Genomic DNA, 24132 nt, shown 5'->3' on the forward strand with positions numbered 1-24132 from the left:
CTGGGATATCCAATGTGTTTGGATATATACTACAACCATGCCATTATCCACGGAGGCCTTAGTATTTTTATGTTGGATTTTGTAGGGTACCTTGGCCACCTGCAAGTATTTCATTTTGTAATAAACTTGATTTGAGCCACACGGACACAGAGCACACGGATAGCACACGGACATCATCCGTATCACGTACGTGTCAACACGGACCCATAGGAAGTAATGGGTCCGTGAGTACATGATCCCGGCGCAACACAGACATGTCAGCGCTTTTTCTAAACGGACACATGTATGCACAGAACGTACACACGCTCCGTGCAAAAATACTGACGTGCGGGTTTTAACATGAAAATAAATTATTCAACGTAAGAACGTGTCTCCGGTACGTGCAAAAAATGGCAAACACAGACCAGAGGCACGGATGTGTGACGGAGGCCATAGAAAAAGTGGAATAAAAAACATGTTTTCTGATCAAGTGTATGTCAAAAGTATACTGTAATCTTACAGTTAAAAGAGAGTATAATATTGTGAAGCTAGTTTATAGGATGTAGATCAATGTACTATAATTATTTATATTATTAAAGCAATAAATATTAAAACTATTGTAATACAACAAAGTATAATGTTGAAAAATAATTCTATACTATTATTTACAGTCATGTTAGGTCATAAGTAGACTCTAATTGCTCTTCTATGATTGTAGGCCATGCTCTCGATAAAATACAAAGGAGTTAAAGTTACTCATATCCTGTATAAATTACTCTAGATAATTAGCAATGAGAATCTGCCACATATTTTAATAGGATAATCTGCTTCAAGAAAACCTGCAAAAAGCCTTATTCATAACTCATAATTTAGGTGAAATAATATAATACAAGCCCACTGGGGATGAAATGATCTGTTAGCCTGTAGTTTGATACATGACTGGGATCAGATACTGTTGAAAGCCCCAGCTGATGGCTCCACGTTTTGGCTTTTTCTGCAGGATGGAGAGATGTGGTCCTCTGTCAACTGCACCATCTGTTCTTGTGTGAAAGGCAAGACAGAGTGTCGCAAGAAGCAATGCATTCCAGTCAACAGCTGCCCCCAAGTAAGTGTTTTAGTGTACTTTTATTAGCACATGCAGTTACATTTCTAATTGTGATAAATATATAATTTTTACTGTGCTCTTAATGTACTGCGTTCTTCTCATTATGTTTGAGTCTACAAGGTCTATGGACATTGCGGGTCATATACCCCAAGTTGGACTGGGCCACCAGTCACAGAGCATCCTCAAAAACAGATCTAAATCAGTATTAAACTCTGATATCTAGCATCTGAAAGCCCCATTTAACGCTGGCTAACCAGCTTTCATAAACATACATTAACTATTAGAGATATGTGGATTTATTTGATCTGAATCAAATTAATGTTTTATTTTAAGAAATTTGCTGGACCCAGAAAATTTAAGCAATTTGTGATTTGATTTGAGCAAATCACCAAAAATATCCTATGTTATTTTACATTAATCAAAGAATTGCATCAGCCAAGGCAGTCGTACATGACTTTGGGAATGACTAGGTTAGCTTCCCCATAATATCTTGCAGTCATCACATCACGTAGTGTTTTATTACAACCATTTTGAGGTGAATCTTTTTAATGAGAGGTTGTCACATATCACAGCAATAGAAATACTATAAAGCAATCTCCAGCTCAGAGTAGCAACTCATCATTCAATAGGACAGAGTGGAAGTAATATGAGCAGCCTCTTCTTACTTCAGCATCTCTGGTATCTCCAGTATTAGATCCGATAAATGGGGTGGACAGCAGTGTAATTGCCTTCTAACACAGTACTTATGATATCGCCAGTATTAGATCAAATAGACAGGGTGGACAGCAGTTTGAGCAGCCTCTTCTTACCTCAGCACCACTGGTATCTCTAGTATTTCTTTAGAACGACAATATGGAAAACAGTCTGAAAAGCTTCATCTTATCTCATATTCCTGGCATCTGCAGTATTAAATCAGATAAACAAGGTGGACAGCAGTGTGAGCAACCTCTTCTTACCTCAACATCCCTGATATCTGCAATATTAGATTAGACAGACAGACTGGTCAGCTAAGTGAACAACTTCCTTTTACCTCACCAGCCCTGATATCTCCAGTATTAAATGTAAAGATGGTAGACAACATTGTGAGCAGTGGCTTCTTTCCTCAGCACACCTGATATCTCTAGTAGAGGATCTGAAAAATATGGTGGTCAAAGATGTAAGTGGTATCTTCTTAACTCAGTACTGCTACCAATTCCAGTATTAGATCAGACAAACAAGGTGAACAGCAGTTGTAGCAGTTTCTTCTTATCTCAACACCCCTGGTATCCCCAGTATTACAACAGAAAGACATGATGGTCAAATGTGTGAGCAGTCTCTTCTTAAAGTAGCACCTCTGCCAAGACCAATATTAAATCAGAATGACAAGGTGGACAGCAATGTGAGCAGTCTTTTCTTATCTCTGCACTCCTGGTATATACACTATTAAGGCCCCGTCACACTAAGCAACATCGCTAGCAACATCGCTGCTAACGAACAACTTTTGTGACGTTGCTAGCGATGTTGCTGTGTGTGACATCCAGCAACAACCTGGCCCCTGCTGTGAGGTCGTTGGTTGTTGCTGAATGTCCTGGGCCATTTTTTAGTTGTTGCTGTCCCGCTGTGAAGCACAGATCGCTGTGTGTGACAGCGAGACAGCAACAACTAAATGTGCAGGCAGCAGGAGCCGGCTTCTGCGGAGGCTTGTAACCAATGTAAACATTGGGTAACCAAGAAGCCCTGTCCTTGGTTACCCGATATTTACCTTTGTTACCAGCCTCCGCCGCTCTCACTGTCAGTGCCGGCTCCTGCTCTGTGCACATGTAGCTGCAGGACACATCGGGTTAATTAACCCGATGTGTGCTGTAGCTAGGAAAGCAGGGAGCCAGCGCTAAGCAGTGTGCGCTGCTCCCTGCTCTGTGCACATGTAGCTGCAGCACACATCCGGTAATTAACCCGATGTGTGCTGTACTAGGAGAGCAGGGAGCCAGCGCTCAGTGTGCGCTGCTCCCTGCTCTCTGCACGTGTAGCTGCGTGAGCTGGTAACCAAGGTAAATATCGGGTTGGTTACCCGATATTTACCTTAGTTACCAAGCGCAGCATCTTCCACGCGGCGCTGGGGGCTGGTCACTGGTTGCTGGTGAGCTCACCAGCAACTCGTGTAGCAACGCACCAGCGATCCCTGCCAGGTCAGGTTGCTGGTGGGATCGCTGCAGCGTTGCAGTGTGACATCTCACCAGCAACCTCCTAGCAACTTACCAGCGATCCCTATCATTGTTGGGATCGCTGGTAAGTTGCTTAGTGTGACTGGACCTTTAGAATAGATCAGACAGTCAGGGTAAAGAGTGATTTGAGCAATCTATTCTTACCTCGGCCCCCCTGGTATCGCCAGTCTTGGGTTAGACTGACAGGGTGGACAACTGTGTGAGCAAGCTCTTCTTACTTCAGCATGCAAGGCATCTCTAATAAATAAGAAATGAAATAAGAAAGTCAGGCTGAGCCTCCACTGGGAGCAAATGTTTCTATATATGAAAGAGTAACTTCCTACTGCACATGCTCACAAGCACTTGTCTTATTAACATTTGAGGACAGGTTTATGTCAATGTAACAAGACAGCAGCCATTTTAACTGTATACTGATAACCTCCACACAAAAAAAAATAAGCGTGATTTGCTAATTAAAGGTTTTAAGGAATTAATTTATAATTACATTTCTTTTAGCTATTTTGTTTTTCATTCCCAGGCAACAGACTTTCGTCCGGGTGCCAGTATTGGGATATGAACGATTAATCCCCCCCTAGGGCTTTCAAAGCCAAATCTGTTAATAGTTAAATATACTAAATATACTAGTATGTAAAAAAAAGATATTAAGAATAAATAGAATTAGGAAATAAAACTTTCAATAACTTTCATAACATATAGGTGCTATGTTTAAAATTAGGGCGGAACATTCATGTTAAACTAAAATAGGGCCTTTGTTATTAATGCCATAGCAATGTTATACATTAAATGATAGATTCATATGTATGGCTATAATAAACAATACTATACAATAAATTATACAGAAATGCTATACATTATATTTCAATAATATACATTAAATGCGTAGTAATTCTATACATTCAATGATAGACTCATATATACCTTAGTGTTAAGCAGATGAAAATTTTTCATTACAAAATTAGATATAAGTTCGAAAGGTAAATTATTACGTAATAGCCTCCTTCAATGATGTGCTTCCCATGGGTCAAAAAATGGTATGAGCATTCATACCATTTTTTGACCCATGGGAAGCACATCATTAAAGGAGGCTATTACGCCCATGCTTTGAATCTCCTGATGAACTCCGTTTAATAAGGAGATGGAGGTAAACGCGTCGAGTTTCAAACATAATTATTGATGGATATGAGAGACATCTCAGGACTCCGAGAGTTTCAAACATAATTATTGATGGATATGAGAGACATCTCAGGACTCCGAGAGTTTCAAACATAATTATTGATGGATATAAGAGACATCTCAGGACCCCAAATAATCAGCAGATAAGTCATTTGAATATATCTGATTTGTCCCTCATTGTTGGTCACTGTTATTTGATGCAGCAAATCATTGAGGAGCAGCCTCCGGGGAATGGGGGCATTGTTTAAATTAGAATGTACTCCATTGACAGGAAGGGTACAGCCTATTGAGGGATAGTTAATAATTGTTTTTGACTTTAATATTCTGGGGTACTAACCTGAGATGTTTAGTTAGTGGGTTGACACTACCCAGAATGTAGGAGGAAGAGGTGTAACCTTACATTTATCTATCTATTTAAATTGTATGCCCCAATAGAGATACAAAAGGGAAAGCCATCGATGAATGGGGGCACCAGAAAAATAAGGATGTACTCCATTGACAGGCAGAAAAACAGCTTAGGGACTAAGTACAAAATATCCATATACCCCTATAATCATCAGGGATACCCCCACTACTGTGTAAGGTTACCTTAGAGGTCCTCCCCTCTTATGGGATACTGTGTAATAACACGTGTCAACCACTATATGGTGTGAATATATATATGTATTGTGTAGTTTTTTTGTTGAGTTTGTGCTTTTAAATAGATATTTCAATAAAAATGTGATTTTAGAAATAGGTACAATTACAATTTCAACTTGTCACCTGTTATAAATTCCACCTCCAGATATTTTAGCTGGAATTAAAGTTTTTGTTTTAGTCTTCAATTTAATTCTTATCTTCATCTCAAGATTAAAAATTACAAAAGAGGTAAGAAATAGAGATAAGCAAATAGATCGGAGTGGAGTTGAATTGTACTCAAATTCTATAAATTTCTGCATTCACCAAAATTCGTATTGTTTGAAATTATATTCATCTTACCGCTCAATTCACCTCCACCCGTCCGGTCTTCACAACATCTTCTGATCCCCCTTCGACTTGCAATGGATTTCCCAGACCTCTCATGGTGAGCCAGGATTTCCGACCTTCTTGAGGCCTGGAAGAATTCTGCGCATGCAAATCAAAAGTCAGAACACACGTCGCAACTTCATGGTGACATGACTTTCCACACACTTTGACAGAACTCATTCTAGTGTGAGGTGTGTTGGAGGGATTAGAACATGCAGTGAGGACCAGATGAGTGGCGGTGGAAAGCAGAAGGTTTGGAGAAGTGAGCGGTAAGGTACAAAGAATTTTACAAAGATATTTTTTATTTTTTTTTACACATGATATTTATTGTGGTCTGTTATCTGAAGAGACTCCAGACATTATAAGGTACATTTAAATTATCAGAGAATAATTTCCCAGAAAATACAATTTCCCGGGACAAAACGCACCAACAGGTGAATTCAAATTTACCTGATTAGCTTATCTCTAGTAAGAAATATATAGCAATATCTTTGGTGTTTGTGATTATATTGCGCTGTATATGACCTTTAAGAACATTTGTAGTATCCTCAGGATGGAATAATGAGAACTTTTCACTCTTTTACATAGTAAAACATATTGGTACATAGTTTGTTAGGTATAAATTGGATAATTATGTATTTTACAACTTGAAAAAGGTCTTCTCTGCATGCAGGTCAGGGTGATTAAATATAATAGGAGTAAAAAGGTAACCCATATAATTAGATTCCATTGAGGTCAATGGAGATGCAGAAGAAGGTTTTTTTTAGCTCCATTAATTACAGATTTCCATTCTTTCTATTACTCTCAACCACTTCAGACTTATACTGGAAACCTCGTAAAAAGACACAGGATGATTGGAAACATTCACAGAAGAAATATGCAAAGCTATCACTTAGTAGTCATTGACTATAATATTGAGAAAATTGAGGGCGGGGGTTCTTCCATAGTAATTTATGAATGATTGGCAGATCTCGGATCTCGGAGGACAACCCTCAGGTTGGTTATAAATGTAGGTTTGTTGAGTGTGTGGTGCAGAAAGTATTTCATTCCGTACACATCTGTACTTTATTACAATTCTGAAGTTGCCTTCTTAACATTGGTGCCAAATGAGGCACAAAAAAAACAACAGCTGTTTCTGTTGCACAACCAAACAAAAGCCTAATTAGTCTTGCCTGAAATATTTTCAGACATAAAACCAAAAGGCTCATAAAACGTAGCAGAATAAAACACGGTCTGATTAGAAAGGGTCTTAAAGAAAAAAATTGGATGATATCACTTATCATGCTCCTATGGGATTCATTCCAGTGACTATTTGCAACGCATGTAAAATATAATAGGCTACCTTTTTCCTGAGATATACCCAGGAATCTATGCCAGTGAACACAGTGTTCAGTGTTGGTCATAGATTCCATCCTCAGTTGAACTCATGGCATGGGTGCTGCAGCAATTACTGCATTTATAGCTTTATAAACATTATCTTCAAAGGCGGTATGACATTTTAAACATTAAAGGGACATTATTGTCAAATATTAGCTTGCAAAATGATGTATTTGCATATCATTAACTTCTCAAATGTGAGGAGTCGATAATGAAAGCTTGTAAAACATTTTTTTATGGTTATATTAGCAAAGAATGTGAATACTGCAGAAATGAGTGCCAGCAAAATTTGTGGTGTAGCTCAAAAGAAATCAGTCAGCTTCCTTTTATTATTATTCTGTGACAGGTTAGGGAGTGGAAGCTGATCTCTATTTGGAAGCACTCTCTTATCTTCAATTTATATATATTAGTCTGATACATTGTCAAACAAAAATACTCAAATGCAACTACTATTGCTACCTCACACAGTACTGTACTTGCAGTACTGAGTACTCTTATCTTAAAAGATTGGTCCAAAAGCTGAAGACATTTAAATCAAAATCAAAATTTATTTATTGCCCCAATCAAAACTAGTTTCTAATATGCTTGTATTAAAAATGTCCTACCCTTCCCTAACTACACTAACTACTATTGATTTTTTTCCCTACTTCCTGTCTGATGACGCTTCTTTTGAGAATCCCAGAGTATGCTGCACTTTAACACTGACAATGCCATCCGGGGAGTGCAGGGCAGCCCGCACCTCCATGCCGGCACTGTCACTGTTAACATGCTGGGTAGTGTCCCGCTCCCCGCCTGCAGTTTCACAGTGACAGTAAACTGAGTGATGTCACTGCTGCCAGCTGGGACCTTCTTGTCAGTGTTTCCCGAAGCCTGGAGAGATTGGACTTGTTTTCAGTCTCTCCAGGTGTGGATGTAGTAGAGCCAGGACCATTGTGGGACCACGTGTGGATTACGTCGGACCTGGGTATTTTGGGGTTAATAAAATGGTGAAAGAGGGTGTCTTTGTATTTTATTCCAAATAAAGAATTTTTCCCAGTGTATGTGTATTTATTTTTACTTATAGGATTAGTGATGGGGGATCTCATAGAAGACCCCTTCCCATCACTAATTCCGGGCTTGATAACAGCTGTGCACTGTTATTAACCCCTCATTACCCCAATTGCCACCACATCAGGGCAATCGGGATGAGCCTGGTAAAGTGTCAGGACTGTCGCATCTATTCGATGCGGCAATTCCGGGCGGTTGCTGGATGATATTCTTAGGCTTGGGGGCTCCCAAAAACATGGGTCTCCCCAGCCTGAAAATACCAGTCCCCAGCTGTGAGGCTTTATTTTGGCTGGGTATCAGAATTTGGGGGGATTGCATGTCATTTTTTTTTAAATCATTTATTTATTTATTTTACTCTACAATATAGAGCCGCCCACCAGCGGCTGTAATTGGTTGCAGTCAGACAGCTGTCACTTAGCATGAGGGCATGTCTGACTGCAACCAATCACAGACGTCAGTGGTCTGGAGATGCAGTAAATATATATAAGCTGAATGAGCGGGTGAAGTGAATATGTATGAGCATTATGAGCGGGTAGGGAAGAAGAATTAGAGGCAGCGGGACCAGTGTGATAGCCTCGCTGCACAGGTGATCGGTGAGTATGAAGCGCTTGGAGAGAGAAAGATCGAGAAAGAGAGAATAAGTGGCATAATACTGTGACATCCTCATTTCCATAAACCATATATGAGTCAGAAATGCATGCAGGCATCTTTTCCAGGCTTTCCCCATTCAGTTTCATCACTTTCCCATCCATTTCAGCCATTTCCTCAGGCCCCCAGACTTCTCTGTTGGGTCCAGCAGAAAATGACTTGCATTTCCCATTGACTTGCATTGCACTTGCTATTCATAATTAATACACAAATATTACAAAGTACTCATTATGAGTATAGCAATTACGAATATTACGATACTTGTTCATCTCTAGTGACAAGCAAGCACACTGATTTTAGAACTTTTTTATGGAGAAACTATTGATTTGCATAGAATCGATTTGTTATCTCTATTAAGCCCGCTTTACACGTTGCAATATATCTTACAATCCGTCGTTGGGGTCAAGTTGTAAGTGACGCACATCCGGCATCGTTCGTGACATATTTGCATGTGACACCTACGTGTGATCAAGATTGAATGCAAAAACGGTGATCACAAACATATCGTATCTTTGTCTAGAATTGAACGTTTTGTACCTAGTCAATTGTAACATGTGACATCCCTCATACGATTTTGCAAATACAACTTTCAGGCCAGCTTCTCCCTTGCGAGTTTCTCGCAGTAGAGCAATGCGAGAAAATCTCGCTTTGGAATTGGACACATGTTAGTGAATGATTCGGCTCACATTTGCGATTTTTTTTTTCTCAGTCCAGATCGGACTGAGAAAAAAAATCGCAGCATGCTTCTTTTGTCGGTCGGTCACTATCTCCACCCTCTCTCTCTGTCCATTTCTCTGTCTGCAGCAGAAGACACCGCCGCTCCTGTCACCTCCACGAAGCAACTGAAATCAGCCACACGATCAGCTGAGCTGTCACTGAGGTTATCCGCGGCCACCACTGGATCCAGCGGTGGCCGCGAGTAACCTCAGTGACAGCTCAGCTGATCGCGCTACTCACCTCAGTTGCCGCGTGGAGGTGACAGGAGCGGCGGTGTCTTCTGCTGCTCCGGTCACCTTCATGCAGCAGAGCTGGAAGCGACGCTGGACCATCCTGGATTACGCCGGACATGGAGGGCTTTTCCAGGCTTATTAAATTGGTGAACGAGGGAATTTGTTAGTGTTTTTTAATTCAAATAAAGGATTTTTCGGCTGTCTGTGTTTATTTTCTGTAACTTACAGATTAATCATGGAAGGTATCTCGGGGAGACGCCTGACATGATTAATCTAGGATTTAGTGGCAGCTATGGGCTGCCATTAACTCTTTATTACCCCGATTGCCACCGCACCAGGGCAAATCGGGAAGAGCCGGGTACAGTCCCAGAACTGTCGGATATATTGTATGCGGCAATTCTGGGCGGCTGCTGACTGATATTGTTAGGCTGGGGGGCTCCCCATAACGTGAAGCTCCCCATCCTGAGAATACCAGCCTTCAGCCGTATGGCTTTATCTGGCTGGTTTTAAAATTGGGGGGGACTGCACGCCGTTTTTTTTAATTATTTAATTATTTATTTCACTGCACAGTATAGACATGCCCACCGGCTGCTGTGATTAGGTGCAGTGAGACACCTGTCACTCAGCGTGGGGGCGTGTCTGACTGCTACCAATCATAGGCGCTGGTGGGCGGGGAAAGCAGGGAATACGAGATTGAATAATGAGCGGCCGGCTTTTTAAAAATATTAAAAGCCCCCGGAGCAGTGTGAACGCTGTGCAGCGCCGCGCCGGGGATCGGGGATCGGTGAGTATGAGAGAGGGCTGCTCAATTCAGTCACTCAGGAGATTAGTGGTCACCGGTGAGTCCTTCATGGGTGACCGCTAATCAGTAGGCGACATAGACAGAGCTGTGGTATGACAATGAAGTCAGGTGAAGTTCATCCGACTTCATTCTGATCGTGCGGCTCTGTCTGTGTCTGCTGTCATCTGCCATTCATCTCTGCTACATGGCTGTCTGTGTCTGCTGTCAGCGGCCATGTAGCAGAGCTGAATGGCAGTTGACATAGTAAAAACGCATCCCTACACATTACACACACTTGGCAAGTCAATAAATAAAAAAAAAAAGGGTGCACAATGCATACGTCACAGAACACATGATCTGAAAGATCGCACACAAAATTGATCAATTTAACATAGACTACTAACGCACGTGTGACAGCAAATGAACGACCTACGTGCGATCTCATAAGATCCCATATGCAACCTGGGCGTGTCACATCGCAAATGCGATTGTACAACTAATTGCAACATGTAAAGCAGGCTTTAAAGGTGAGGTGCGAAAGCTGAAGAAATTTCAGTCTAATTCTCCGTCTCATTATATCCCCAATTTAAACTAATTCCCAATATGGCTGTATTAAAAATTCACTAACCTTCCCTGATTACAATATGTACTATTGACTTTATTTCCCTTACTTCCTGTCTGATGACACTTCATTTGAGAATTCTAGTGCATCCAAGTGAATGCTGGGATATTCAAATGAAGTGTCATCAGGGGGCAGGGGCTGCAGTAACTCTCACAGACCTTGCCCCTTCCGTGAAACCAAGTGTTATCAGCGATGCTCATTTCAGGGGCTGCACTGTCCCTGCCATGTCCCTCCCTACGAGCTGTGCACTGTGCGATCTGCATAGCGACAGCTCAGATCAGTAGAGGCAGCCACAAAGAGCAGCGCACAATATTAAAGTGCAGTATCATAGTACCTAGTGGCTTGCAGTATCCAGCCCCCACAAGTTACGTTACTGCGGGGGTGGCATTGGTCTTTGAATGATGCCAGTAACTCTGAGGGCATTGACAGTGCATGCTGCTCTGTTTAACTAATCTGAGCTGACAACAGAGTGGATCATGTCACTGTGCAGATCGCATAGTGCACAGCTTGCAGGAAGGACAATGCAGGTACGAGCACAGCTTCTGAGATGAGCATCACTGATGACACTTCATTTCAGGGATGAGGCAGAGGCTGTGATAGTGATAGTAGCCTCTACCTCCTGATCTGATGATGCTTTGTTCAAGTATTGCAGCATCCACTTGGATTCTCAATTGAAGCGTCATGAGACAGGAAGTAGGAGAAAACAATTAATAGTAATTAGATAGTGTAGTCAGGGAAGAATAGGACATTTTTTATACGAGCATTTTTAATACATTTTTAATACATGACAGCCATGCCACACCAGTGATTAGCGAGTATTAAGTGCTTGGAGAGAGACGCTGGCAATGTAATGTGCGCAAAATGGCGGCGGAAGGGCTTTTACAGACCCTATGATGCTGCGCGGCCAGCCAATCACAGCAATGCTGTAACCAAGATGGCTACTGCATTACTGTGATTGGTTAAGAAGCCCAACATGTTTATTGGCTGCAAAACAGCTGCCAAAAATGCTGGACGGGGCATCCGAATATAGCGAGGTGAATACACCATTACTCGCAATATAACAAATAGCCCAAATACCGCACTATTCTGTGAATAGCGAATAGGGACGAATACTTTCGCTCATCACTACTTGTCCCAAGCAACTGTACTATATTCTTGCACTTCTTTATTTTGCTCTTATATAGTACTATTACTTCGACAGTGCTTTACAGATGTGATCATCACTGTCCCCATTGGAGCTCACAATCTATTTATTTTTAATTACAAAAGGGCATCCCCTAAAATCCAAATATGTAACTGTCGTTGTCTAAATTACAAAATGTGCATGGTACACATGCCACACCTAATCTATCCATATCATGGCAAATAATGTGGGAGCCACCAGCAGGATTAAAAGCAGCAACAGCAGTGGCACCAGTCATCCTGGCAATAGTACTACTAAATGCATACAATAATTGGCCTTTTTTGCCTCTGCCAAGGATCATAGTGAGAATGAACAGACGGTGTTATGGAATATATGTCATGTTACTTATCTCACTCAAAGCAGGATTATTACCTTTATCACCTGTCACCGTCAATTTGTGTCTGTTCTGCACAGGATGGTTTGCCGGATCACACACAACTACAAGGTATAATTTTTAGACTGTTTATAATAAAAACAAACATGAAATGTGTGTCAGCACACTGTGCTATTAAATGGGGTGTTGGTTACTGATGGATTAAAGGCCCCGTTACACGCAACGACATCGCTAACGAGATGTCGTTGGGGTCACGGAATTCGTGACGCACATCCGGCCTCGTTAGCGACGTCTTTGCGTGTGACACGTACGAGCGACCGCTAATGATACCAAATACTCACAAAATCGTTGATCGTTGACACGTCATTCATTTTCCAAATATCGTTGCTCGTTCTGGACGCAGGTTGTTTGTCGTTCCTGAGGCAGCACACATCGCTACGTGTGACACCCTGGGAATGATGAACAACAGCGTTCCTGCATCCTCCGCCAACAAGGTGGGAGTGACTTTCATGCGGCTGCTCTCCGCCCCTCCGCTTCTATTGTTAGCCTGCTGTGTGACGTCGCTGTGACGCCACACGAATCGCCCCCTTAGAAAAGAGGCTGTTCGCCGGCCTCAGCGACGTCGTTAGGAAGGTAAATTTGTGTGACGGGTCCCAGCGATATTGTGCGCCACGGGCAGCGATTTGCCTGTGACGTACGATGGGGAGGGGGGCGATCACTAGCGATGTCGCAGCGTCTAAAGCGTCCTTTACTGTCTGCTACTATAGTGAAGTCCCTTTCACATTACAGATTGAAAAACAGAGATTGGGAATAGTTGTATGAGACTTATGCGTGTTACATATAATTTCACCTAGTAATTGGGAGGGGGAACAATGGGGGGACTCAACTTTCTAATGTTTACGTACATTAAGATATAGAATAACCAAAAAGTACACCTCAAATGTTTTTTTGCATATTTCAATACGTTTAATAATAATAATGTTATTAAAGTATTTATTGAAATGAAAATATAAATTAATTTGCAATGGTAAAAATGGAGTTGAGAGGATGCAGATGCTAACATATTTAAAGATTTGTTTTGGAAATGTCAAGCCTTTCCAACTACGATGAAAATGTGTTTTATAAATGCTCCCTGCTTGTCCTAATGGCATGCTAACTATGCACCATATGTGTTTTGCATCGTCGTATCACATAGTATCTTTGATAGCTTTAAAGGCTGTGCAGCAATATTTATGTTTTATTTAATTTTTGCTCAATTATGCTGTGAAGGAAATGTTAAAACTTGAGATCAATAGGAGCGATAGATGTATAAATATGCAGGATGTGAAACTGAGGACATTTTTTTATTCATATTGTTATTTCACTCCATCTGTCTCTATTTTACAGGGGAAAATACTGAATAGAAAGGGATGTTGCCCAATTTGCACTGAAAGTGAGTAAGTTCAATTTTACTTTACCATTATTTTGTAATAACACAAACTTACTAATTTCAATGATAGTCATGGGTAAGCGTGCTCGGCACTGCTTATTACTCGATCTAGCATCATGGTGTTTGGAATGCTCGATATATGGCTGAGTATCGGGGGTGCTTGGGCGTCATCCTCGAGTCCCCGCCCCACATGTTTGCATGTCTCAGCCGAATATAAAGGCAGTTCTAATGTTCTTTATTTTCGGGTGTATTCCCATGCACTGCTTCCCACCCAACAAAGCTTTACAGTTCTTGTTTTCTTCTATTTCATGTCCTCCCCTTCCTCTTCCACCATATTAACAGGGTCATGATGCAACCGTTTTAATTTTTCCAGTGTGTGTATGATGCCCTCCTTCATCATTTTTAGATGCCTATCTCAAATATTCTGTTACATACAAATATATATGTATATTAGGGATACATGTTGTTCAACCCTTGTACTTAATGCATTGGCATTACCAGTCTAGGAGTTCCACTCCTTCCAAATGGTAAAAAAAAAGTTTTCTGAGGCCCTTCTCTGCATGTCTTCCAGGGTATATTCTAATTTTTCACAGCCCTTGCACAGTACATCGGATTTATTTATGTCTAGAAGTCTCACCCCTTCCAAATGAGGAAAAAATGTTTTCCAAGGCCCTACATGTCTTCTAGGGTGTATTAGAGTCCCTCCTTGGAACTTAAGCTAGGGCTTGTGTGGCACCACTGACTGCGTGCATAGGCTTTTGTGCCGCCCCTGCATCAGCAGCCGGGCTGCTTGGATCCGGATCCGCGGTGGCTCAAGGGGCATCCGGACCCGGGTGGTCGTGCGGCCACTCCAATCAAGGGGATATTTACAGGGGATGGTGTATTTGAGAGTTCGTGACGCCACCCGTGGTGTGTGGTAAGGTGGAGTACCACCGCTGCAGCTGGGAGTACCCGTTGGTGATGGAGTGGGCAGCCAGGTGTTTAACCCCTCCATGGGTAGGGGGAATGCCCCGGGACTCTGTGATGGGGACAGGGATGTGCCGTTGGGGAGGTAAGGGTCACTTGCGCACTCACTCAGTCCAATAACGCTGACACCGACAACTTTAATAAACCAAAGTTCTGGACACCACTGCCGCTGAGGGGGAGCACGTTTGGGTCCCATTCCTGCTGGTGTTGCCTGTTGATCTGTGACCTTTCCCTTGGCACTTTGTTTTCTTCTGGTTGGTCCCTATAGCCTGAAACTAATCGGGTTCCGCTCCCCAGTATGGCTAACTAAGGGAGCTTTTTCTCAGAGTTCATGCTTGGAATTTTCTGGACCATACGTGTGGAAAGTCCTATCCCCCTCGTTGCGCTAGTACCCTGATTTTGGAGCGGGTGGAGGGCGAATCTTGAAGGCTCCGTTCTTCTCGGGTGAATTGTCAGGTTGCTCGAAGCTACTCCCTGACTTAGGGTTCACGTACCCCGTCGTGCCCTGGTCCGAGCCCGGTGATGGTACAAGGCCGCTGGCTGTCCTCCACGACAAATCCCCTTGTTACGATCCCCTGCGACCAGGGGTCCAGCTTTTACCAGGCCCAAACCAATGTCTGCTACCTAGTACTTCCAAGGAGCCTAGCTGCTGACCTCCTCTCTCTTTCACCTCCAACACAACACTCTCCTCTTCCCAGACTGACTCCTAACACTCCTGACCTCCCCCTAACCAAGCCCCAACGTGCCCAACCCTATTCCACTTAGGCTGTCCACTGGTGTGTCTGGTGGATGTGGTGCAGAGTGTTCCTAGGATTTTGATTAGCTGGTTTTGTCAACACCATTAGTTAGGGACCTGTAACCAAGGAGGAGGTGGATATTGCACAGAAGGGCAGATTGCACAATACCCTATGACGACCTGATAGGCCAGGGCATCACACTTTACCAGGGTAGGAGTCAGAATCTTTTTAAAATTGTCCCAAAATGCAGTCAGAGTCCGTCCTCAACATCTCTTGTTGCATGTGTTGCAATCTCCTTGAAATTTACGCTAGGCCTTGCACTGGGTGCATAGATTTTAGCTGTGTAATAATGACATTCCTTTTAAAATTGTCAATGCTCTACATGTCTTCCATGGTGTACTGGAGTCCCACCTTCAAATAATTGGCAGCTCCATCACTTATTTCATAGGCTTTATGAGTGTAGGAGTCCCACTACCTAACAATTTTAACAGAATGTGTATGAGACCCTACTTTATGTCTAATACAGGTTGTATCAGAGTTCCTCTTCCTTATAATTTTTTGGAGTTTTTGCATTATCTGCATAGGCTTTGTGAGTTTAAGTCCATCCTTCATAAATTACACAGTATGTGTCTGACCATGTCATACACACCACATGCCCAGAAAAGGTAGTAAAATGTTAACATTCATTTACCAGTGATTGTTTTCCTCACCATTGAAAGCAATGAGAAAGTACAAAAATGCAGTAAACATAGTCTAAGGGCTCATGCGCACGTAACTGCTGAATATTCTGCAGTGATTTGACAGCACATGTGCGCTTCAAATCGCTGCAGAAACACTGCATAATGGATGCAGTTTTTTTTGTAGAAAAAAGCCAATTTCATGCGCTATGGCTGCTGCCCCCACCATAGACAGAGTGGGAGCTGCATCCATAGCGCACGGAATAATTGACATGCTGCTTTTATGAACGCACGGATTTGGGTCAAAATTGTAGCACCCAAATCGCTGCGTTCATAAAAGCAACGTGCGCACGTCTCATGCACAATCTACATAGATTGTGCAGGGGACGCAGGACGCATGCATTTACGCTGCAGTGCAATACGCAGCATAAAAGCATGCAATTACGCAATGTGCGCATGAGCCCTAAGGGGTGTAGGAGGCATTTTTTTTTCTCTTTCTCTTTTTTTTTTAATTTGCATTATATACAAGTCATTATACATGAAAAAATGTTTCTTAACATTTTTTCTGTAAAATCCATTTTATCTTTGCTTTTGTATGTTTTATTGTCAGTCCCTAAAAGTGGCGTTATACTTTGACAACATTATTCCCAGCAGCAACCTAATAGTCAAAGTTGCATCCAGGCAGATCCATACTGTTCCCATTCCATTTGAGTACTGTTTCCATCCATTTAAGAGATTTTACTGCCCCCCCCAGACTTCCTGGGAGGGTCTTCCGGAAAAATGCTTGAGTTTCCCATTGATTTTCATTATTTTCGCACACGCGAGCAGTCTGACATGCTCGATTCAAGTTATGAGCACTTGAGCATTTTAGTGCTCGCGCATCACTAGTCAGTAATAGTATAGTTAATCTGAAGTCAATTAGTCCCTGTTAGAAAACACATATTCATTTTGACTAGAGATGTGAGGATCTGTGGATATTTGTTCTCACTGAATTCACATGGACTTTAAAAAAAAGTTTGGTTTGGGAAACAAACTTGACCCCGAACAATAAACCTCATACAAGTCAATGGAAAAAATGAGGGTAAGAGCAGGGCAGTTACACATGCTGTGTTTCCTGGAAGATAATGCAGCTGTAAGACTTTTTTTCTGGGCCTTTTTCTAGTCCATTCATTAAACTTCATGAATATTCACTGCTTCCCCCCCATTTGTGCCAACGTCTGTGATTGGTTGCAGACTACTATGTACACCTTCCACTTTCCCATAGTTTGCCATATTGTAGTGTAAAAAAAAAAAGGCGTGGGCTCCCACCCTATTTTTGATAACCAGCATTGATAAATCAGGCTGTTACAGGCGTTAACCCTGAGCTGTCAGCTTTAACTTGGCTGGTTATCAAATATAGAAGGGAGCCCAAGCCATTTTTTTAAATTATTTAAATAAATAATTTTAAATAACGACTTGAGGTCCCCCTTATTTTTATAATCAGCAAAGGTAAAGCAGACCGCTGGGGGCTGGTATTATCAGGATGGGAAGGGCCATGGATATTGGCCCATCCCAGTCTAAAAATACTAGACCATAGCCGCCCCAGAATTGGCACATCCACTTGATGCGCCAGTTCTGGTGCTTTACCCAGTTCATCCTGATTACCCTGGGGTGGTGGCAATATATGGGGTTGACGATAGCTCTAATATGTCAAAAATCACAGTTGCCATCAATCCCCTTAGTAATGTGGAGGCGTCTATTACACACTCCCATTACTAACCTTGTTGTCAAAACAAATAGACACACAGAAAAAGACCTTAATTAAAAAAAAATACAGATGCCCTCTTTCATCTCTTTATTAACCCTCAAAACACCTCCACAGGTCTGATGTAAACCACAATGACGTCCCACGATGGTCCTTAGCTGTGCTACATCTGCAGGCTGCTTTGACAGAATATGTTACTGGTCACTGTAATCTATGGGACACACTGAAGGCAAAAAGGACGCCCTTGAGTGTACAGTGGTGAGTGCACAGCTGGAGGTTCCTACACTACCCTCTGTGACCTCAGCAGAATTCGCTGACATGATTGCCGGATGGCTCTGCCTCCATGTCCCGCAATCTGACAGTCCGGCAATCCGGCAGTGAGTTCAAGTAAGATTACAGAGAGTAGTGTGGGAATCTCCAGCTGTGACCTCAGTTGAACTCACTGCCGGATTACCAGACTGCTCTGCTACTGTGTCATGCAATCCGACAGTCCAAATATCCAGCAGCAAATTCAACTGAGGTTACAGCTGCTGGTTTACGCTGTACCATCTGTGCTGTGTGAGCCTTCAACTGTGACCTCAGTTATACTTGCTGCCAATAGCCGGTCGGACAGATTGCAAGACACAGCAGCAGAGCAGTCAGCCATCAGCTGAGGTCACAGAGGGTAGCGAGGGAACCACCAGCTGTGAAGGCCAGTGACCTCACTGATTTCACTGCTTTTTCCAGTCAAAAGCTCCTCCACTGCCCTCAGTGTGTCCTGGAGGCTGCAGTGATTAGTAATGTTTTCTGTCACTGCAGCCACTAGATGTTGCAAAACCGAAGATCATCAAGGGATGTTGAGTGGATTGCGTTGGACCTGCAGGGTGTTTTGGAGGTTAATACAGGGATGAAAAAGGGAGTATGTATTTTTTTTTATTTCAAATATAGATTTTTTTTATTTCTGTTGATTTCTTTTGACTTACAAGCTTAGTAATGGGGGTGTCTCATAGACACCTTCCTATTACTAACCTAGGGCTTGATGGCAACTGTGATTTTTGCCAAATCACAGCAGACATCAACCCAATGTATTACCCCGATTGGCACAGCATCAGGGCAATTGGGATGAGCTGGTAAAGCACCAGAATTGGTGCATCTAATGTGATGCATCAATTCTGGGTCGGTTGCAAGTTAGATTTCTTAGGCTGGGAATGGCCTCGATAACACAACCCCAAGTAGTCTGCTTTACCTTGGCTGGTTATCAAAAATGGAGGGGACCCCACACTGTCTTTTTAAAAAATTATTTATTGAAATAATCTACAAAAAAATGGCTTAGGATCCCATCTATTTTTCATAAGCAGCCAAGGTAACGCTAGCAGCTGAGAATTGCAGCCTGTGGCTGCTGCTTTATCTGTGATGGTTATCAAAAAAAGGACTAGAAACCAGGTCATTTTTTTATTTTTTTTTTTACATTGGTGCTCTGGCCAATCACAGCCATGCCAATACTTGACATGGCTATGATAGGGCCAGAAGTTCCAACACTGAAAAAGCTTGCTGATTGGCTACTCTTTAGCCTTTCAACAAACTTTATTGGGATAACAAACCGGAAAAGTAACTGGATGTACAGGTAAATGTCTATGTTCAGGCCTGAGATTCAAACACCCAGTGTTTGGTATGAGCCTCAAACTTTACATTTCAGGTTCGCTCATCCCTATTCTTGACTCTAACCATATATTGTCTACTGTCATTAGAGGCTGACAAAAGAAATTACAAGCCTTAGGCCACATTGTCACATCCATTCCAATTTTTACATCCATTAAACGGATCATTTGTTTTTTGTGTCTCATCGTTTTGCATCTGTTATTTTCTTTTTTAAACTTTCTGAATTTCTTTTCATCGATTTTTAAACGTAGCCCCATAGACTTTAACTGATCAGCCAAATCTTCAAAATGCATGAGAATAGCACATGATCTGGGGCTCACTGATTGGATACATTAATCTGTTTTTAAAATGGATGCATGTATGGATGAATGAAACTCGATGAATCAGTGTTTAAAAACAGATAGCACATGGATGTGCGCAATGGATGTGTGAGTGCCACCTTGTATGTTTGTGGTCATATCGTATATTATCTGTCATTACGATTGGTGTTGCCACTGGCTCAGATATCCTGGCCAACCGGAGCGTGCAAGCAATAATTTACATCATGCTCAGTGGTGTAAGTGGAGTTCAATGGGCCCTATTGCAAAATTTGCCCCCCCCCCCGTTCCGCATGTTGTTAAGTTGTATGGCACCCAATGGAGTTGGCACAGCCTATATAGAAATATATGGATGTCCATTGTAAAAAAAAATACAGATAAAATATACTAATCTTACAGAAAGAGCAACAAGATGATATTTTTGTAATTTATGCTTCTAAATATTACAGTAATACAGATACCAAATTGCAAAAATGTCCAAACTCTTACTGAGCGAAGTCCACTATATCAAGATCACAACTACCAATGATACCAGTATACAAGGAATTAAGATTACCCTCACACCATGACCACTTATTACCACTATTAATGGCATACCATCAATGGCAGCAGACCATGGGGCTGCTTTGGGGCATGTGAGTCTGGGGGATGCAGGTGTCAGCACCAGCACTGGCCCCCAACCTGGCATTTCAATTTCAACGATGGGACTATTGGGGGTGCATTAAAATATATGGATGACTATCATGGTGCATTGCAATATATGGAAGACTATAGGGTGCATTATAAAATATGGAGGACTATAATGCACCAAAAATTCCTCCATATAATATAATATACCCCATATTATATTATATGGAGGAATATTTGGTGCATTATACTACATGGAGGATTATGGGGTGCATTATATTATATGGAGGAATATGGGGTGCATTATACTATATGGAGAACTATGTGGAGACAATTACACTGACGAGCAAAAGAGTAACAGTGCTTTGAACTTTTTACATTCAGGCTCCATATCTCACTATCCACTACAGCTTCAAATGTGAGACTACAATCATTTTATAGACAATCATCTTGGCTGTCTTATACATACATTTGACTTCCAACTTTAGCATATGATCAGTTATGCAGATTCTTGTCATGTCACTGCAGTGTTATTGTTTTCTCCTGATGATGGAAAAATCTTTTTCTTCCTGTATACTACAAATTACAACCTAATAGCTCAGGGTGCTATTAAGTTGATTCCCAAATGAAAGGAAGTCAGTGGTTTTAATGAAGATGCAGACATGAAAATTTCCCAAGGAAAGAGAAACAGGATCATCGAGCTCATTGATAGTGATCTCTTGGCCAAGACAATTGCCATACTGCATCATGTGAATGCTATTACAGTTTGAAGAATATGAAATGAAGCCCATCCATTCAAAAGCCAAGAGGTGGATGTCCAGGCAAAATATTGAAGTCAACAAGTCACCTTATCACAAAGTCTATCAGTTATTCCACGACATATAAGGTGATGGAGGTGGCTCAACATATGAAGAATCGTCTCGAGTGTGCAAAAAAGTACCAAAAGAGGCAAAAGATAATAGAATACGCTCTGATGGATGCAAATGGGTCTGGAAGAATGAAAGGAAAAAGGAGCTAATGGATCAAGAAATTGAAGGAACTGTGGAGGATGTGGAGGATTATATGCGGCACTAAAGGCAGTGGATACTTGACTAGAATGTACGGTGGTTTCAATGCTGAGCTATATGTGAGTATCTATAAGGCAAGTTATTTTTGTATGAAAAGGAAGACATAATGTTCCAGCCGGAAAAGCATAAGTTGAGAAATGAGTAAAAGACCTGGGATCAGATTCCAGTCAAGACATGCCCAAAAGTATTCAAGGATTCAAGCAATGTTGAAAGCCAAAGGAGGATTTACAAAATACTTCCAAAATAATAAATAATCTAAATTTAGATTTTTAGGATTAACATTAAAAATGTAGTGACATGTTTGTCAATAAAATTATGTTAGTCTTATATTTGAAGCTGTGGTGGATGGTTGGATATGGAGCCTGAAAGTCAAAAATTCAAAACATTGTTACCCATTTCCTCATCAATGTATACTATATGGAAGGCTATGTGTGGCGCCCCTGACCTGGTCAGGCACCACTGAGTACTGCACCCATGCTGGGACAGTACTTTCAGGTAATCCTAAAGGCCAGAAGGAGGTGTGTACGCACAGGCACATAGCAACCAGTTCTCCCACACCATTAGATGGGACCCTTGGGCAGTCTCTAGAGGTGACTGGCCTTCAATTCTTATCAATGGGTGTAGCAGAGGGGCTGGGAGCTAAAGTGCAGAGGTTGTAAGGAAAAGAGTGGAGCGAGCCAGTCTGGTAGTGGTGAGCGCGGCAGTTGCTAGGGGATACGCGCGCAGCCACTAGTGAGACCCTGCGCGGTATAGTGACAGTTGGCGGGGGAGAACGGTCACCGAGTAGTCAGAAGAAGAGGTGCTCCTGGTGACTAGGCACGTACGGGGAACAGGTCCCTAGAGCAGACCAGTTGTAACTATCTGTTAAACCTGCCGGTGAGAGGAACTACAAGTACCTCACCAACCTCACAGAGTCCGAGCCTCAGCAGCAACGCAGGGACCCATAAGGAGACAGATCCAGAAGCCATCTCACCTGGTCCACGCTGCCGGCAAACGGTCCAAAAAGGGGAGAAAAGGCAGTAGCGACTCCCTGGATAGACCCCCATGGTACTGCAGGTCAGGGGGTTATCCGAACACAGAACTGCTCGGAAGGAGAGCTAACAGTTACCCTCAGACTGGTCCGAAGGAGCCCTGGTTCCTACCTGGTTCATCACAGCAACGCCCGGCTCAGCTCACCATAACATCAGTGTGAGTAAAAATCAGTTAAATGACTTTTGGACTCTGCCTGAGTTATTCTGGGACCCATTGTTCTACACACCTGAGCCCTGGGGCCTGCCTCACTCACGGGAGGCCATACCATCTAACTGCAAACCCCGTCAGCTCCAGACGCTCATAAAATTTGCAGTGACGGTCATCCATATCCCTGACCGCAAGCCGTGAATGGCGTCACGACACATATAAAATAAAACTGACTTTACCTGTTGCCATATAAAAGAAGACCTTGTGGTGTTCCTGAAGCTTGATCGATGTCCCTGGGGCGACACATCTTTCTTTTTGGCGTTACTAACAGGATCCTGGACTAGACCCGTTCAGACGGGTGACAGTGTGCCTTAGCAGTCCAACCTAAAAATTTGAAATGCCGCCATTTTAGCCACCACTGAAAGTGCGTCATCAAGAAGTTGCAGCTCGCGCAGGAGAAGTAACCACCCACGATGAGGAGTGACCATCCCAGGAATCCCAAGAGCGCTCTAACGCAGCGAGAGGAGGAGATGGGGCGGATCTGTCCCCAGACTGCTGGGACGTCTCAGTCCTGTGGGAGGAGAAACAAAAACGAAACTACGGCCAGAAGCTGATGAGCGAGGGAGGAGCAGGATGGTGTCAGCAGAGAGTGGTCTGAGGGAGCAGGGCTGGTCGGGGCCCATGTCAGCAGAGGAGCTGGAAGCAGAGGTCAATAGAATTGCTGATCACATGGAGGAGCAGCGGAGGCAAGAAGTAGTCGCCTGGAGACAGAATGTTAATGGCGATCCGAAACCTGCGGCTGTCCATGCAGTGGGGCCCACCTGGAGGCGCCGCCCGTGCTCAGCCTGAGCCACCGTCAGTGACAGCAACCCCGCCACTGGATGTCTCCAGCACGACTCCGGGTGAGTCCAAAATTACCCCTTCCCTACCTGGTGTGCTGATCCCGCCGGCGTTACCATCGGAAGCCAATGCGACGCCCATGCCATCCCGACCTGGAGAGGGATCCGGATGCCCTGCCCTCGGCTCACCTGGTTGTTAAAGACCTGGTCAGCAAAATGACGTCCTGACCTGAAGCGGTCACAGCACCCTCTCCGTTGGAGAGGGATCTGGATGCTCTGCCCTCGGCTCACCTGGTTGCTAGATACCTGGTCAGAAAGCTGCCGTCCCGACCTGAAGTGGTCGGAGCACCCTCTCCGCTAGAGAGGGATCCCGAAATCTTGTCACTGTCCTGTCCGGCTGCCGAAGGCTCGACCCTAGAGCTGTCACTTGCCCGACCGGTGGAGGTTGCAGCACCCTCTGAAAGAGAGGGAGACCATATCAAGGCCGCGCTGATGTCCCCCCACTGA

General features: G+C 42.9%; 1 protein-coding gene across 1 annotated transcript in view; it reads left to right on the forward strand.

The window, feature by feature from the left end:
- The window catches only part of BMPER (BMP binding endothelial regulator), a 492868-nt gene that overhangs the window by 292337 nt on the left and 176399 nt on the right, over window positions 1-24132 (forward strand). Inside the window, exons 10-11 of the mRNA XM_075315106.1 lie at window positions 980-1084; window positions 13792-13837. Coding sequence (XP_075171221.1) covers window positions 980-1084; window positions 13792-13837 — 151 coding nt within the window. The remainder of the gene's footprint in view (window positions 1-979; window positions 1085-13791; window positions 13838-24132) is intronic.

Source organism: Anomaloglossus baeobatrachus, chromosome 6 (genome assembly GCF_048569485.1).
Source record: "Anomaloglossus baeobatrachus isolate aAnoBae1 chromosome 6, aAnoBae1.hap1, whole genome shotgun sequence".
Classification (NCBI taxonomy): domain Eukaryota; kingdom Metazoa; phylum Chordata; class Amphibia; order Anura; family Aromobatidae; genus Anomaloglossus; species Anomaloglossus baeobatrachus.